This window comes from Mustela nigripes, chromosome 6 (genome assembly GCF_022355385.1).
Source record: "Mustela nigripes isolate SB6536 chromosome 6, MUSNIG.SB6536, whole genome shotgun sequence".
In the NCBI taxonomy this organism is placed as follows: domain Eukaryota; kingdom Metazoa; phylum Chordata; class Mammalia; order Carnivora; family Mustelidae; genus Mustela; species Mustela nigripes.
This window is the reverse complement of record NC_081562.1, coordinates 131,071,119-131,089,764: the sequence shown is the minus strand read 5'-3', so window position 1 is coordinate 131,089,764 and position 18,646 is coordinate 131,071,119. Positions and strand designations below refer to the sequence as shown.

General features: G+C 42.4%; 1 protein-coding gene across 7 annotated transcripts in view; it reads left to right on the top strand.

Moving 5' to 3' along the window:
• The window catches only part of CACNB2 (calcium voltage-gated channel auxiliary subunit beta 2), a 378,781-nt gene that overhangs the window by 333,470 nt on the left and 26,665 nt on the right, over positions 1 to 18,646 (top strand). For 4 of the 7 annotated variants that reach the window (XM_059404224.1, XM_059404228.1, XM_059404230.1 and 1 more), the window contains 4 exons: positions 3,976 to 4,098; positions 6,135 to 6,271; positions 10,272 to 10,348; positions 15,598 to 15,731. In XM_059404224.1, the coding sequence (XP_059260207.1) occupies positions 3,976 to 4,098; positions 6,135 to 6,271; positions 10,272 to 10,348; positions 15,598 to 15,731 (471 nt within the window). Of the gene's footprint in view, positions 1 to 3,975; positions 4,099 to 6,134; positions 6,272 to 10,271; positions 10,349 to 15,597; positions 15,732 to 15,877; positions 15,898 to 16,379; positions 16,442 to 18,646 lie in introns of all 7 variants that reach the window. The other 3 variants (XM_059404229.1, XM_059404231.1, XM_059404225.1) reach the window with 2 other exon arrangements.

Sequence of the window (18,646 nt, the reverse complement as noted above, 5' to 3'; positions counted from 1 at the left end):
ACAAGACATGAGATTTTTCATAGGGTCATCTGTACAGTTGTACATTTAAAATTTTTGTCTTCTAATGGTGAAAACACATTATGTGACGCTTAAACTCTATATCCTCCAAGGAATAAAAAGACCTTGAGAGAAATGAGAGAGCTCATGCTAACATTAAAAAAAAAAAAAAAAAAAAAATCTTGGATCTACATTTTTGTGATCTGACTCTCCTGAATAATGGAAAGATCTATTCAAGAAAATCCTATTTTTAGCAGTAAAACCAAGTCTGATTAAGACTATGTCTTCTTTTAAAGGGCACCGTCATATACGGCTGGTTGCAGTTTAAAATGGTGCCCATTTGGAGGGTAGTTTGGAATAGAATTTAAGAAGGCCTTGCTAACTCATGGCTTACTCATGCTACCTCTGGGAATCTGTCCCAAGGAAAGAATTCTAAATAGAAAGAGGCTTTTTGTATAAAGATTTTTCAAAGTAGAATATTTATCAGTGAAAAAATCTTATAAACCTACATAGCAAAAAAGGTGAATGGTTGGAATAATTTTTTGAGTGGTAGATTTAAAAAGCATATCACATAAATAGTATATTACTTTAAACACTGGTTAAAAGTGAAATATGATTGTTGGTGTGGGAGTAAAATCTATTATATTTAAAGAAGTTTCAAGAAAAAATGGAAGCACCATCACTTTATCAGGGATTGTGTTTGACAAAAATAGACTCAAAATGGATGAAAGACTTAAATGTGAGACAGGAACCTGTCAAAATCCTAGAGGAGAACACAGGCAGCAACCTCTGTGACCTCAGCCGCAGCAGCTTCTTGCCAGACATGTCTCCAAAGGCAAGGGAAACAAAGGCAAAAATGAACTATTGGGACTTCATAAGGATAAAAAGCTTTTGCACAGCAAAGGGGAAATAGTCGAGAAAACCAAAGACAACCAAGAAACGGGTAAAGATATTTGCAAATGTCTTAACAGGTAAAGGGTTCGTATCCAAAAATCTGTAAAGAACTTATCAAACTCAACACCCAAACAACATATAATCCAGTCAAGAAATGGGCAGAGGACATGAAAAGACATTTCTGCAAAGAAGACATACAAATGGCCAACAGACACATGAAAAAATGCTCAACGTCGCTCAGCATCAGGGAAATACAAATCAAAACCACAATGAGATACCACCTCACACCAGTCAGAATGGCTAAAACTAAGTCAGGAAACGACAGATGTTGGTGAAGATGTGGAGAAAGGGGAACCCTCTTACAGCGTTGGTGGGAATGCAAGCTGGTGCAACCACTCTGGAAAACAGTATGGAGGTTCCTCAAAAACTTGAAAATAAAGCTACCCTATGACCCAGCAATTGTACTCGTAGGTATTTACCCCAAATGTAGTGATCCGAAGAGGCACCTGTTTCCAGTGATTATAGCAGCAACGTCCACAATAGCCAAACTATGGAAAGAGCCCAGATGTCCATTGACATGAGTGGATAGATGATGTGTTATCTACATACAGTGGAATACCATGCAGCCATCAAAAATGAAATCTTGCATTTGCAACAACGTGGTTGGAACTGGAGGGTATTGAATGAAATAAGTCAATTGGAGAAAGATAACTGTATGATCTCATGCTGAGTTTAAGAAACAAAACTAGGATCAGAGGGGGAATGGAGGGAAAAATAAAACAAGATGAAACCAGAGAGGGAGACAAACCATTGTAGACTCTTAATCATAGGAAACAAACCGAGGCCTGCTGGAGGCCTGCTGGAGGATGGGGAAGTGGGTTAACTGGGTGGTGGACATGAAGGAGGGCATGTGATGTCATGAACACTAGGTTTTATAGAAAACTGATGAATATCACCAAACTCTACCTCTGGAACTAATAATACACTATATGTTAGTTAATTGGATTTAAATTTTAAAAAATAACAATTTTTTAAAAAAGGATTGTGTTTCAGTGGTAGAATTTTTTTTAAAAAAAGGATGGTATTTCAGTGGAAGAACTTTTTAAAAAAAGGATTGTGTTTCAGTGGTAGAATTATGGGCTTTTTAAAAAGCCTCTATTTCCGGGTACCAGGGTAGCTCAGTTGGTTAAACATCTGCCTTTGGCTCAGGTCATGATATTAGGGTCCTGGAATCAGTACCAGATTAGTTGCCTTGCTCAGCAGGGAGCCTGCTTCTCCCTCTGCCTGCCACTCCCCCTTCTTGTGTACACGCTTCCTCTTTGTCTGACAAATAAATGAATAAAATCTTTTTTTTTTTTTAAGATTTTATTCATCTATTTGACAGACAGCACATGTAGGTAGAGAGACAGGCAGAGAGAGAGGAAGGGAAGCAGGCTCCTCGCTGAGCAGAGCCTGATGCGGGGCTCGATCCCAGGACCCTGGAATCATGACCTGAGCCGAAGGCAGAGGCTTTAACCCACTGAGCCACCCAGGTGCCCCAATAAAATCTTTTTTTTTTTTTTAAGTTGTTTTTTTTTTTTTTTTTTTTTTTAAATTTAACAGAGAGATCACAAGTAGGCAGAGAGGCAGGCAGAGGGGGAGGGGGAAGCAGGATCTCCACTGAGCAGAGAGCCCAGTGCGGGGCTTGATGCCAGGATCCTGAGATCATGACCAGAGTCTAAGGCAGAGGCTTAACCCACTGAGCCACCCAGGTGCCCCAATAAAATCTTTTTTTTTTTTTAAGTCCTTATTTCCATTCAAGGAAAAAATACCACTGTCATTAAAGATCATAGTGGATACCAAGAATCAAATTTCCTGTATTATGTCCCCTTTATGTCTACTGTGCTCTTCTGCAGAATGTGGTAGCCTTTCTCAGTCTGCATATTGTGGATGGATCTAATTTCTTGGCTCTTAGCTTGGTCCTCAACCCAGAAACAGTCCCATGTAACCGATTAACTGTGGAAAATTTGGAAATAAAGAGGGGCTCTTACTCCAAATCCCCATTTTTTGACCCTGACAAGCCAGGCCAAAGAAGAGCTCCTTCAGTAGGGAGAAACTACTTGGAAAATGTCCACGTGTCCACAATGTAAAGAAACACAATGCCAGTTAAACAATACCTCTTTTCACCATTTCTGCGCTTACCTGTTTTTTCACCTTGTATCTAAATACGAATTGCCTAGACAGAAGACAAATACTTAACCTGTGAATTTGCTAAGTGTCAAATAATGAAGGATGGCTTCATTCATGTGACCATCTTCAATGGCTGATGGAACTCACGGAGGAAGACTAATAGAATTAAAGGTCACTGATGGGCACCTGGGTGGCTCCGTTGATTAGGTGGCCAACTCTTGGTTTTGGCTCAGGTCATGATTTCAGGGTTGTGAGATCAAGCCCTGCATCAGGCTCTGCACTCAGTGTGGAGTCTTCTTGAGACTCTCTCCTCTCCTTATGCCCCTCCCTGCAGCTCTCTCTCTCAAATAAGTCTTTAAAAAAAAAATTTAAAGGTCATCGTTATCATAATTCCCTGCAACCATGAATTAGACATATTCTCTGGCTATTTTTTCACCCCAGACACTGTACTTCCTAGAATTATGTCATGAATTATTCATTGAAGTAGTTGTTTGGGGGTGGGAGTGGCAGTTACTAGGTCTTTCTTCACTGAGCCCAAAGAAGAAGGAGCATTTTATTCTTCTGTGTGGGTCTCCTGATTTCCGGTGGCTACAGGCTGTTACGTTGTAAACACATATTTCTGGACTTCATCTTCACCTTCATTACTTTTCGTGCCTTCAAAGAGAGCAGTGGCCTTTTTCCCTGGTTCAGAGATGGGCGGTTTGCAGTGCAAAGATTTCCCACGCCGTGAACACTAACGTGCTGTTTTGTGATAAAGGACACAGGTGGAAGAAAACTACACCAGCAGATATTTGGTGTATGCTGGTTGGGATCATGGGGAGAAAAAAGAGGAGCTCGGTTGTTTCTTTTTCTTCATTCATAATATATATATATCTTTTTTTTTTTAACTTTTTCTCCCTTTCTTTTCCCTCTTAGACAAAGCCCGTTGCATTTGCTGTTCGGACAAATGTTAGCTATAGTGCAGTCCACGAAGATGACGTCCCGGTGCCAGGCATGGCCATCTCCTTCGAAGCAAAAGATTTTCTGCATGTTAAGGAAGTAAGGAAAAGGATTGGAATTTCTACCCGCATTAAGTTTTCACCTCAAGACATCGTTTTTTCTCTCTTATTGCTGTGACATAGCATGGCGTGCCCCCCTACCCCCGATGTGTGTAACACCCGCGGATCCAATACCGCTTAACCTTTTCTAATATAAATGTAACCTTTTTAAAGAAGAAAGAACTCACAGGCGTCTTGCATGAACTTCAGGGCTCCCCTGGGCTCTGTGACCCAGAAATTGGGAATTACTGGACTAGATGATCCTTTTTTATGCATAACCTGTGCTCTTTCTTTTTTAATTTTTAACCTTGGCTGTGTGTCGTCTCCCCCTCACGTCTATCACAAGTTTAACCATCTGGGGAGGCTTAATAATACCTAGAGCTCATGATCTCACCTCTCTGCTGACAATGCCTGAACGCAGACCACAATGCCTGGACCCTCCTTGGGTGCTAAATGTCTGCAGTGGAAGGAAGAACGTAGGCACTAGAGCCACTGAGGCAAGGAGTAGCGAGCAGGACAGTCCCTTTATCTCCGTGCCGAAAGTCTCCACCTGTCAGTAAACGATGACTCATCTCCATCCACTGGAAAAATACACCCTTAATTAAGGTTGATTTTGGATCAACATTTATCAAATGCCTGCTGTGCAGAACATGGTATGAAAAGAGCAGAAATTCCCCCTGAATGATGTTCAGGGTGCGTGAGTGTGAGGCTTCCTTGGACCTGCAGGAATGAGAACTGGAGCAACTTGCACCTGAGAGATGATATGTCACGAGGAGCGCATGTAAATTCCAGGGCTCCCTGTGATGCGGGCTCTAAGTAAAGGAGATGACGCCTGCCGGCTACAAGAGCCCAGAGTAAACGCACAGAACAGAAATTTATTAAAAAATAAAGCCATCCTCGAAAACTGTTTGGTAAAGAGGTAGAAAGGTACAGTTTTGGCTCAAATATGTTTTTATGTATGTAAGGGGAAAAAAAAGCCTGGAGAATGTATTATTTTTTGAGGATTTTATTTATTTATTAGCAAGAGAGACCAGGAGCAGGGAGTTGGGGGGAGTGAGCAAGGGCAGGAGTGGAGGGAGTAGCAGATGCCTCCCCCACCCCCGAACAGGGACTCCGATGTGGGACTCGGTCATGACCTGAGCCGAAGGCAGACACTTACCCGACTGAGCCACCCAGGCACCAAGCCTGGAGAATATAGAGCCTACCATTTCATTAACTTTTAAGAAAGAGATACGAATACCGGGTGGGAAGAAAGGTAGAAAATATTGTCAGAAATAATGACATGCCTGGAATCGGACTTTACAACAGGAAGTTAGGTTAACCCGTGGTCCCCTCCTGATGGCTTAAGCTGCTGCTTAAAGAGAGATCTCTTTTCTACCATGGAAGAAAAAGAAAAACAGAGTGGCCCTTCTTTGAAATGTTCAAGAACAGACTGGAAAGCTACCAGTCAACTGAGAGACGTGAGACCAAATCGTAAAGACTTAGGATAAATATTCCATCGGCAAGAGAGAAATTGTCAGCATCCACATGAGTGGAGAACTCCTCTCTGAACCCCGTGCCATGGGAATTAGAAGCCTGTTTGTACAGAGGGACATTTTGCTCTGACATAAGATATTTCAGGTAGATTTCAGTGTTTCTCGACCACTCTTAGTACGTTTAAGTAATCTGATTATGGAAGAGGCGTCTGTCACACTCCCTCCTTCCTAATGGTCTCTTGGTAGGAAGGAACCAGGGGAGGGACGCTATAAGAGCCTCGCTGGAATTCAGGCTAGTCTCAAAGCACTAGCGGGGAAGAGAAGGAAGGGTCCAGCCTGCCTTCCGAGATCCCTGAGCTCACGGACAGTACTTCCCTCGTACATGCTCAACCATGAAACCAGTAGCGTTTCTTCAGTTGTGATGTTGAGGCGTAGTTTACTGTAATTGCCATAATACCCTCTCCACCGAACACAGTTAACATAGACATAAACCGTAACATAGACATAAAACAATGAACATATTCTGTGCACTGATGGCAAACAAATTTGATTTTGTGTTTAGAAATTTAACAATGACTGGTGGATAGGACGATTGGTGAAAGAAGGCTGTGAAATCGGATTCATCCCAAGCCCAGTGAAACTAGAAAATATGAGGCTGCAGCATGAACAGAGAGCCAAGCAAGGGAAATTCTACTCCAGGTATGAGAAAAGCCGCGTTTGTGTAAAAGTCTACATTACATGGTCAATTGTGTCTTCGTGTTGTCTGTGTCCCACAGTATTTATTACGTGTTGAAAAGCGGACTCGCAATATGGTTTAGTGATGGCATCCTAGCGTCTGATTTTCATCCTATTTGGGAAAGAATCAAATTAATTGTTCTCATTAAGAATGAGGCATCAAGTATTAAATCTGGGCTTCATTGCGGACGTTGTTCTCAAGTCCTGATCTCTTACTGAAAACGTTCTGGCCCTGAGCTGCCTCGGTGACTAAGCCGAGTGTCGCTCGCTGCCTGGCGGGGGGGGTGGGGAGGCGTTTCAGACACGACGGTCTTCGACATCGCTGGCCAAGAGCAGGTCTTGGGATCTGTGCATTTTATCCTCACTTGGGAAACTTGAGTTTTCAGTTCTACGCACTGCTATGCACTTCAGGGTTGAAACCCAGTATGAAACCAGTTAAAACTGCCTTTGGCGATAGCAACTGAATGAGTTATGAATACACTGGGGCTGAGTAATCCTTCCTAAGAGTCTTGAAGTCGTGTGCCCCTCCGTAAAAGCAGCCCTGGAAGACCGAGAAGAATTCACTCAGACATGGAGTGAATTTGAAATTGAACAGTATGTAGACACGTCTGAGAACACAGCCTGCTTCTCCCTGGGAGAAGGGATGTGAACAGCTAGGTTCTGTTTTCTCTAGCTTCGATTTTATTTGTTTCTCTAATGCTGCAAAATCCTTTGTAGTCAAAGGTAATACTTTAGCATTAGCAAGAATTTTATTTATTTATTTATTTATTTATTGGTCAAGCATCAGCAGTAAGTGAAATAGAAAATCATTTTTGGTTTGGACCAACCATCTTCTTTAGTATCTTGTTAACTGTCAGGTTCTTTTAGTTCAGATGCATCTCCTCCTCCCTTTCTGGAGACCTCGTCCCCATATTTGGCTCTCATGAAGCCCTAGGTTATTGGCAGCTGTCAGACTGAAACGCATGTAGTCCCATAGAAGTCGATCCGGGCAGATCAACAGAGCATGAGCAGCTGACTCGTGGGGTGTTGAAGGTCTGATTCTGTTCGTACAATTTCCAGTGTTCTCCGGCTTTATTGGGTCTTCTTCTGTTCTCTATGGAGTAAGGATCCGTTCTGTATGGATACTGGTATCTCAGTACTCGCTAATAAAATCTCATAATGTGGAAAATTTTCTATTTCCATGGGATATAGATATTGCCGTTTTCAATTTGGTGGTTTATAGGTTGTTGTGGTTTGATGTGATCTCAGGGGATGCTCGTGTTGTCTTTATTTGTTAAGGATAATTCGGCATTTTCAAGAGTTTTCCTGGTGAAGTAAGTTTAGGGTAATACTAGGTAATAGGGGAATTACTTTGAGGATTTTTCTGAGCCTTTATTTTTTTTTTTTAATGATTTTATTCATTTATTTGAGATAGAGAGAGAGAGAGAGAGCAGAAGCAGGGAGCAGGGGCAGAGGGAAAGGGAGAAGCAGGCTCCCCACTGAGCAGGGAGCCTGATGCAGGACTGAATCCCAGGACCCTAAGATCATGACCTGAGCCAAAGGCAATCGCTTAACAGGCTGAGCCACCCAGGCGCCCCTTTTCTGAGCCTTTACTATATCAGTGTATACTGTGCCTCTGGGCACTGGGATGGGGATATTTTTCGTGTATATACTAAAATTATCTTAAATCTTCCTTCGTTCATGTCTTTGGAATAGTGTTCTGCAGAATGTATTATGGAAAATTGCGGATGGGTTTTCTCAGAGATACACTTGTATATCTTTCTCTGCTTGTTCATGTACAAATCACGAAGGGAGAGCTACTTCCCAAAGTGTAGGAAGGGAGATATTATGGCCAAAATTGTCAGGGAAGCACGGTTTCCTCTGCTTCCCATGTGGTCATCCCTGGGCTGATGGAAGTCATTGGCTCAGCTTTGAAGAACTTGTAGAAACAACAGGTATTAGAGCCCCCACTTCCAGATGGGGCAGCAGGCAAAGAGAAGGCCGAGACCTTGACCAAGACTGCACAACTAGTAAGCAGCAGAATTGGGATGAAAACTGGCTCAGTCTGACTGTAGCCTGACCTCGGACAGATTACTCTGCTCCAGCGCACATCGCGTAGGGAGGGCCTAGTATACCAAGGACAGAACGGATCCTTACTCATACCGCCATCTGATATTTACTCTATCAGGTAGACTGTTTTGCTCTTGCGTTTTTTTCCCCCTTAAAAGACTATAAATTACATTTGGGGAGTAACATAACTTACTCTAGAGAGCTAGGTTGCCTTTCCTATAACTGGATGGCTTTTCTCTTGACTCTCTTGATTTTATTTTGTCCTGTATCTTGTCCTTTTTACCTAAACTTTTGCCTTGGTCGGTGAAGGTATTTTTAGTTGCTTTTAGAGATTTTTACATTTGCTTTCTAACCTTCAAAATACAGTTTTTATTTTGAGGACATAACTGGAATTCAGCAGTATGTAAAAGGACTCTGATTTTTAAGTTACAAAAATCGGCAGAAATCAAAGGCAGTAAGTGGAGGGCAGAACTCGAGAATGTGGCATTTGCCTTGAATGAAAAGTTAAGGACAAATTTGCATTTTGAACATTTTGGCTGTTTGCGGTGTTTGTTGAAATTTTATACAATCCAAATAATACTTTGACTTTTATTAAAATTCAAAGAGAATGTAAAACAGACCCATGCTTGAACTGAAACTGGACTTGGGACTTGAGAAAAAGTAAAAAGAAAATCCAAACACACAAAAAAAAACTTCTGAAAGAAAATGTTTTGATCCTGGTGTAATGGGTTTTATTCTTGTAAAATGACCAGAAATTGCTTCTGTCAATACCACTTTTAATTAATTTTGCGTCCTGTCTGGTATCCTTGTAAAATGTACCAGGGTATCTCTTAAGAACCTCAGAAAGATACAGCGGCTCCTGCTAGCTGCTTTAAGTTTGTGATGTTGGTCTGTTTTACGCTTTAAAAATGCCAGGCAGAAGCAATACAATTCAGCCTGCTTACTGGTGTTTAGTGGAATTTATATTTTCATATTAATATTTATGTAACTTAAACATTGCCCTTTGGTGCATAGACACTGTAGCAGATTCTTTCAGCTAGACCCAGGGTTGGCGCTGAGAATAAGTGTTAGGCGGTAAGACTGTCTTGCCAAAATTGCCCATCCCCCGCGTCTCCTTCCCATCATCATCTGTGAAGGGGTAGTAGTACTAGGGTTCTAGTACTAGGACATTTAGCGTGCTAGGATGCTGGTAAAAATACATAAATGTCTGCCGGTAAGTCTAAAGTTTCCAAGACACTATCGAATTTTACAATCTGGTGGTTTCACAGTACGTGCTCTTCAAATCGTGTCTCCATGAACCAGGTTGAAGCCTCCATATTAGTCACGCTTGAGACACATTCTGAAGGCTAATTGCTATTAGAGGGTTAAATCATGTCACACCGTGTTTGTCCTGTCCATCTGTATGTCTTGCAAAGGTTAGCAAGTTCCGTAGGGCAGTGTTTTTCTTTTATAGGTTGCTCAGGAAAGCTTGAGTACTTTTAGACTTCATACGCTAAAAGTAACCAAGCCAAGACAAAGAAGCAAACCAAACGAGAAGAAAACCATAATCTTGGTGTTAACCTTGAGGTTCTCGGCACTGCTTCAGGGGGTACCCAGCCGAAGAAGCAAAGGAAAGTTCTGCACTCTGTCTCTGATGCTCGCAGAGAATGTGAGGGCTGCAGAAATTACCCTAGTTCTCTTCCGTTCTCTCAGGGCCTTTTAAAATTAAACCAGGAATTTGAAAGCAAGACTATTACATGGCTGTTTCAAGTACTCCAGGAATCTCCACTGGGAAATTACTATTTGCCTCCTTATAGGAAAGACAGATTTAAAGTTCAGTAGAAACACAATGACTAACCATATTTATTGAGCAAGACAAATGTTTTAATATCTGAAATAAGTGTCAGGTGTAATGTAAATTTTTGCTTTACTCCAGTAAATCAGGAGGAAATTCATCATCCAGTTTGGGTGACATAGTACCTAGTTCCAGAAAATCTACACCGCCATCATCCGGTAAGTAGGCGATGAGTGCAGAATGGTGCCGTCTGCATTTCATGCTCTCCTTGGTCTCCCCTAGTTGTGTGACTCTGCATACAGGATCCCTGTGTGAACCCAAGAAGGGTTAAAAGCGATCAGAAATAAGAGGGCCTACATGGAGTAAGAAATAATATGGGGAAGTTTTTTCAGGGCTTTGAAAAAAGGAACGATGTTCATGTGTTCACTATAAGTTGTTTAGATGACCAAAGTGATGCATGTATTTAATTTGTTATCCCTACACACACACTCCCACAGTGGTACCCGGCACAGTGTCATGGGCGGCAAAGGGACAGATGCCCAGCATCAGTGACAGGGCAACGTGTGTTGTTGGCCTCAACGTTCAGTAAAGGCCGAAGGATAAAAGCTTTCGAAAGGCAAGGAAAGGAGGGTAAAGTTATGATGGAGTGATTGACCTCACATGAACTCTTCCCCAAAGACTCTGGGGAAGACGGAGGAGATGAGTAGAAGTATTGAGAAGAGACAGAAACACTTGCGGGAGGGTAACTCCTATTTTCTCTCCAAGGCAGTGGAGAAGGATACCAAGTTAAAATTGAATTTCAGATGAATGAATAATTTTTTTCGTGTATTATATGAGAAATACTTACAGTTAAAAAAAAAAATTCTCCGAAATTGAAATTTGACTGTTTTTTTTTTTTTTTTTTTTTTTTTTTCCTTCGTGAAATCTGGCAACTCCACCATTCTGGAGTTGTCTATACATTGAAGACAAATTGGTAGAATTGCAGAAAGTCCATAATCATCAAAATCTTAGTTTGCTAAGAGATACAGTTGAGTCAGGGTAAGATTGCAAGGACTTACCGGCAGAGTATTTTTTTTTTTTTAAGATTTTATTTATTTATTTGACAGAGAGAGATCACAAGTAGACAGAGAGGCAGAGAGAGAGAGAGAGAGAGGGAAGCAGGCTCCCTGCCGAGCAGAGAGCCCGATGCGGGACTCGATCCCAGGACCCTGAGATCATGACCTGAGCCGAAGGCAGTGGCTTAACCCACTGAGCCACCCAGGTGCCCCACCGGCAGAGTATTTTGAGCGAAATGATTCCTTGTGTGATTTCAAGGAAGCTGGAGTGTTCATCTGTGGACAAGTTAGGGAAGTGCTTGCCCTCTAACTGGCCTGTCTTAAGAACAGGCTTCCCCTGTTACTCCTGATCATGCCTCATTCCTGAACATTGGTGGCTTTTAGAGGCCAATCAAAGCCGCCTTAATGAAAATGACAGAACTTTTTAAGTGCAAAATCTGAGCACTTAAATAAGAAAGAAATTATTTTAGGATGTGTATTGATTTCAAATACCATGTACGGAGAACTTGCAGTAATTCTGAGTTGCTCCGAATCAAGTGAAAGAGTATGTTTGAAATGAAAATTGAAACCCATTTAGGGATCGTGTGAGGCTTCTGTCTTCCTTCCACCCGTGGAGGGGAGCTATTTGCTGAATGCACAGGGCAAAGGGAAGCTTACCTCCGCTCCTTGTCAAGGATGTAAAATTACAGAGATGATGGTAGAAAGTTGTATACTTTGTATATATCTTCAAAGCTGTCTCAGAGACTCTAGAGGATGGTCACCAGGGTCCAGAAATGGGAAAATGTCACGTCCTATGGTGATACAACACAGCCCGGGCCGCAGAGATCAGCGGTCCTCCTGTAGACCAGGAAAAGGTTTCCATTTCCTTCAGCCGTATCATAGTCTTCTAATGGTTTTGGAAATAGAAGGAGAACAGGCCACATGCGTTTTGAAGAGTAACTTTGTGTGTTTGTAAAATAACATTCTGCTTTTGTAGACAGATGTTTGCCATTACTAAAACTAACGTTTAATTGGCTACGATAACTTGATGCAAGTTTTATACAGATACAGGACTTGAGAATAACTTTTCTGAATACCGAGAACAGAAAACACTCGTGACTTAATGGACTGGAGATACTTGCCAACTATGAATTTATAGCCAGCACATCCGGGACCTGCTGTCATTTTCATATCAATGCCACAACTTCTCTAAAGGAAAACTTTAGAGAATTTCTACAGAGAAGATCCCCCCCTCTACCTGTAGGGTAAACCACTTAACCTATCGGTATTGATTGGTCTACAGTCCCTAACTTTCCCCTGTTATCTCCCAGAGCCCTTAACCTACAATTCACCTGATCCACTGCTAAACTGAAGAATACAAGCATTGGCCTAAAGGAACTATACTTGGAGTTTCTCAAGAATTTGGAAAAGGAAAAATTTCCACTTCTCATCTGGGTAATGGGGTGATTGCCAGTTACACAACACATACCCCATGCCTACATGTGCATGCCTTCAGGGGTCACCCCAACACCCCCCTCGACTGGACTCAGTGTCTAAGATGAAGTTACAAAGCAGATTTCAAAAAATGTTGTCAAGGCTCTCCACCAAAAACAAAACAAAACAAAAAACCGAACAGTCATTCTGTTGCGGACCGATAGAGGAAACCATTTTCTTATTTATGGAAGTAGTTTTTCCCAAGTAAATACAAATGTTTGCCAAGGTCCACAGACACAAAGGGGCAACCATCTGAGTCTGATAAAGTCCATGGAGCCATGAAAAGAGTTGAACATGCTTCTTAACTGTCTTAGTAAATTCCTTTAATATGTTTTATAAGTGGCCAAATGCTTTAGAATTCTCTGTGTTTTGGAATGAACCCACATGCTTTTAAATTTAAGTTAACCAACAGTCAGAACTAATAAATTGAAAAGTTCTCAATTTGAGATTTTTGAGCCCTTGGGTCCAAATATAGGTGAATTTCAAACCTGTCTTGGGCTCCGAGGCTATGTGTGGGTCGCCAAACATCTGGGCGGTATTACAGCTAAGCTTTTTATGGATTTCCACTCTTACTATAACTTTTTTTTTTTTTTTTAAATCCACCCACTGATCAGAGCACACCAGATTGAAGGACCAAATCATAAAATCTAATGCACAAACTTTGCTGATGCCCTGTCAACTCAGGAGAGGCTTGTAGGTATCCTCAGTTTCAGACATGCTCTCAGGAGGACTGTCCCTTAAAGGTGGCCTTTATAAGCCCAAGAAAAGACGAGAAAGGGAAAAGTAGATGGGAAGTTAACACCAGAAGGGAAACTTACCTGATGTTGGTTAAGGTCTACTTCAGAGAGAGTGAAAAACTGACCAAGATGCTCTCCATTGTAGCCAGGAAGACACTAACACGCTTCCTAAGTTAGGATTCAGTAGGAGGAACATTAGAGCATTGGATAAAAGTGAGCATCAAGTTAGATAGAGTGTTTCTGTCACAGAAGAGGTGCTGAACCTGTCAGCACATCAGCGTTGTGTGGGCGATACAAAGACAAAAGACTTGTTTACTAGCTAAGTCTAACTAACTAGCTGGAATTAACTCAGTCTGTGAGTCCTTTCCCTGGAGAGCGAATCCTATGTGCTCGTTCTGTGAGCAGGTGTCGATCCGAGTGATGTTGTGCCAACAGTGCCAGGGAATCTCTCCATCACACACCTTCGACCTCCTCAGGTGACTCAAAGGAACGATGAAGCGAGAGATCATAGTTTCCAAAAGGCTGAGTCACCTCATACCCGTAACAGCCTCAAAATTGAAATATAATGTGATGCCCGTCAGGTGATCTATCTGCTCTCCGTCGAAGAAGTTAGCAGCAGGTGCCCGTGTGAACCTGGTGTGTTCCTTGTGGGGCGCAGGGATGGGAGCTGCTCAGTGACCCCAAATGGTTATTTCCGGATGGTAATGTGTTCCTTATCGGAATGTACCTTGGTATTTGTTAGAGTAGATTTTCTTTTCTGTGACCTCAACTAAACCAACCACAGCGTAACTTTCTCCTGAGCTCCACTCTGCGGTCCCTTCCTGAATCCTGGCAGTGAGGACGCGACACACACACACACACACACACACACACAAACTCCATCCAGCCCCCCCTCCCCCACCCTCCCCACCCCCCCAACCTTGGCTGGGGGGAAGGAAGGGCTGAGGACGGAGGGCAGCGTGGATGAGGAGCGCTCACTTGCTGGGGCAGCGAGGTACGGGGACAGGGGCTCGCAGACGCGGAGCCTAGCTTCCGAGTCCTGGCTCTGCAGAGGTTTTTGCCAACAATAAGTCCCTGAAACTCTTGAATCCTCATTTCAATCTTAAAAATAAGAGGGTTGAAAGTGATCCTCAAAATACTCTCCAGCTCGGATTCTGCAGCAGATAAAACTCTGTAGTAACTGCTGGTGGAAATATTTCATAAACCTGGAAATGAGAGTATGGCTTTTTTTTCTTTTTTCTTTTTTCTTTTTTTTTGCTTTTGCATTTAACAGTTCATCGTTAAGCACTCCAGTTTTCAAGGCAAAAGATTTCAAAAGTGAAAGCATGTCGAACCACAGACCTAAACCTCTCGTTCTCCAGACAAGGAGGCATGTCATTTTCTCTAGGGTCTTCGTGCCCTCCCACTCTGCCTCTCAGGTTTAATGCATTGATCTAAGGCTTCGTATGGATCAGCGGAAGTCCCCTTATTATGTCATTTTTATTAGACTCGTTTCATTTGGAGATCGGGGAGGGGGGTCCAGAGGTTTCTATCTAGCTTCCAGTCAGCCCCGCTGGAGGGGTCCATGCCATCTCGAAATCATTTCGGTCTTGCCCATCCCGGAAGCCTCCCTGTACCGTGTGCCTCCTGTAGCCCTGAATTGGGGATTTTTCTCTTCTCGCTTCCCCTCACATGCCTGTTGTGGTTTTAGTGATGCTTTCCACCTTGCCCTTGTTATTTTTTTTTCCACACAAAACCAAGCAAAATAAGGAGTTGTAGGCAGCGCCTGATAACGGTTTGCAGTGCAGTTGTTTACGATGGAAAAGCTGAAGATACCATGAGACGTGAAGCCAGATGTTCTGTGCCGTGCTTACACACGGTCCATGCGGAGAACTGTCAGTACTCTGTTTGGAACTACAGATTCAGAGTGTTGCTCTAAAAATACCAGTCAAGAGATCTAGCATAAAACTCACGTGCTCGAGCCAATGGATCTCGTGAGGGGCTCTTGTGGTTTTGTTAGGTTTGATTGCGTTGCCTTCTTAACGTGCCCGACCCTTTGAAATTTACTTTGTTGACCATGCAGAGCACTCACGATCAATCTTATACTACGGTATGTTTTATTTGCTTTCGTTTTATTTTCATTTCTTTTTTTTTTTTTTATATATAACCTGTTTTTCCTCTCCTGTCTCCCTGATGATTTTTGAATTGTTTGTCTGTATATAGCTATAGACATAGATGCTACTGGCTTAGATGCAGAAGGAAATGATATTCAAGCCAACCATCGCTCCCCTAAACCCAGTGCAAACAGTGTAACGTCACCCCACTCCAAAGAGAAAAGAATGCCCTTCTTTAAGAAGGTAACATTAACTTCCAAGCTCCCATCTGTCCACCTGCTCACCTGCACTGCGTCACATTTCTAGTCCTGTTGACTGTCTGCGTCCTTTCGAGAAGCCAATAACGTGCATGCTGTGTTATTCTTTGTTTCTTTTCCATGCTGCTGTAGCTAAGCAGAAGCAGAAATCGGTAAGTTGACGTTGACATAAGGTGTGTTTATCCTGCCACTGGCATCATTAGCATTAAGCCCCACAGTTTGGGTAAAACACGGTCATTTCTGTCCTCAGAAAAGAACCTGTCAAACAGCTAATGAAGTCCATGCATTTTCAAACGCACGAAATTCAACGAGTGACCTGTTAAGGCACTATTACAGTACTTATCCTTTTTGATGGAATAATATCTTACCACCGAGGGACTTTGGTTCAACATCTCCCAGACGTCAAACACTGACGACTTCTATGATGCACCTTTATTGTGCATGCTTATTCTGTCTGTCTTTGTCTCTCTCTTTTTTTTCCAGAAATTTTAACTTCTATGAAGCATAGTAAAACCATTATTAGAATCTGATTTGTGATATCCAGATACATAGCTTGTACTAAAAAAAAAAAAAAAAAAAAAAAAAAAGTATTCAATTTTTAATTTAGTCAGTATTTAAACTTCTAATCCACTAGGTGCAAAATCTGCAGATGAACAAGACCAGTGGAAAACTGCAGGCTTGTTTTGGCGGTCTACTGTGAGTTTTTCCTATTGTCATCTATAAATACTCTCCCCATGTTCTTGCCTCCTCCGTCACAGTCAGGTCACCTGTCGGATGACGGGGCAGTGGCCGTGCCTAGGTCACCTTTGCCGCTGGCCGGCCAAGATGCTACGCGGTGATGCTCCTCGTCCCCTGACTGGAAACCAAGGGTGTTCCTGAGCTCTCTTGACTGCAGACCTAGTCTGTTTCCTTTCACCCATTTTGTAGCTTGAAAGCATTTTTTAAGGACATTCCTCACCCTCCCCCCGCACAAACAATTTCCATTCCGTCCTTTTTGCACGCCACTTTGCAGAGCCAATTGGACTGTCTTTTGGCATCCTCTTTCCTCCCGTTGCTGTGTCCGGCGCAACCATGGGCAGGCACATCGTGACTCGGGTGGGGACGAAAGCCTCCTCTGCCTCAAACTCTGTGTCCTCGGCTTTTTTGCCCTGCACACAAGCATTTTGCCACGTGGAGGAACTCTAAAATCAGCCACGAGGTGTCAGAGACCGAACTGGGAAGTTTGTTGTTTCTTTTGTTTTTGTTTTTGTTTTTAATAAATGATCGTTACTTTTAGAACGCAAGACCTAGGCCCTCCAAAAATGAAAACCTGGATTTTTTGTGTGTTAACACAGACAGCCCCAGCTTGGTGCACACCCGCACCCGTGCCCCCCCGTCCCCGGTTTTACCTTCTCGGCGCAGCTCACCCCTGCAACCTTGACTGAGCTCGAGCGCTGCTGCCTAGAAAATCAGTATTCCTCAGACGCTCTGGGTTTTCCAGAGCGGTGACACGAACTCAAACCATGTCAGTCGAGATGCCTTTTTGGAAGTTTGCGTACCCTTAAATTCCCAGCCTTTAAAAATGTTTATCACGATTTTTCAGCTAAAGAATTGGAACAAAATAAGGTTCGCGGGAAAGGGCAGATAAAAATGATGGTGTCGGTATCCGTAGGGCATAAAGTACCAATATTCCATCAAATAAGGTAATTTCTGTAGCTACCCTATTGAATAAGAAGCTGATTGATGACCAGCATGGGTCACATTTCTCTAGTTGGCAGCCAGAGATCGAAGGAACCAAAGACCTCTAAAATATGGGGCCACGTAATACAGACTCGAAATGAAAATTCTCGGTAGCTGTACAATTTGTATTCCTAATTCCAATAATGGAAAAGGGATTCTTATACTGAATAGCTAGAAGGCCTTGGCTTCTAAACATTGTCAGTACAATCCCAGGCGGTATCAATGTTACGACAAATGTGCTTATGATGCCTTCGGCACTGGTATTCATTCTTCTGTTAATGATGATGTGGTGAACTTCAATGTAGAGCTCAAAACCAAAGAGACGACCTGAGATTCACAGATGAGACTGTTTTCCATGTTTTAGGTTGCTTTTAGAGTGGTGCTTGTGGCGTTTGTGCTATTATTGTATTATGTTTGTCTTGTTTGTTTTTTTTCCCCCTGTTTGAAAATGTATCTTACCTTTCTTGTGTCTTTTAAAAATAATTTTGAACACGAGGTAAAATTTGAAGGACTAAAATTGGACCACACAGCCACAGCATTATTTCTGCCCCCCTGTAAATATATTTGTCTGCTACCCTGGATGAAATCTTACATGGAAGCTGCTGAAACTGAAATGCTTTTTAACTCCACCTCTCCACCACCACCACCCCCAACCCCTGGAAGCAAGTTAAATTCAATTGAAGTCAGAAAGTTTGTAATGGACAATTAAAAAAAAAAAAAATTTATCTATTTGAGAGGGAGGGGACGACAGGGGAGTAGGGGGGCAGAGGGAGAGAGAATCTCACGGAGCCCCATGCAGGGCTCGAACTCATGACCCTTGAGATCATGACCTGAGCTAAAACCAAGAGTCAGATACTCAGCTCAGAGCCACCCAGACACCCCTGTAATGGGCAATTTTAAGCAACAGTAAAATGTTCTTGGGCACCAGGCTGTGCAGAAATTACGTTCACACGTTAGTTTTTCAAATTCTTAAAATAGTTTAAAAAATCTTTTTTTGGTCTCTGTGATTCTGAAAATATATATTTTTTAGACACTCCTTAATGCAGAAAGATTCAGATGACAGTGATTTGTTTACCCCCATGTTTAAGGCCTGATCTCTGTCTTCTGCATTCAAAAAAGTCATTTTGGGTCTGTGTAGCATTTTCTGCCTACCAGAAATAGCCGGCTTTAAATTTATCAAAC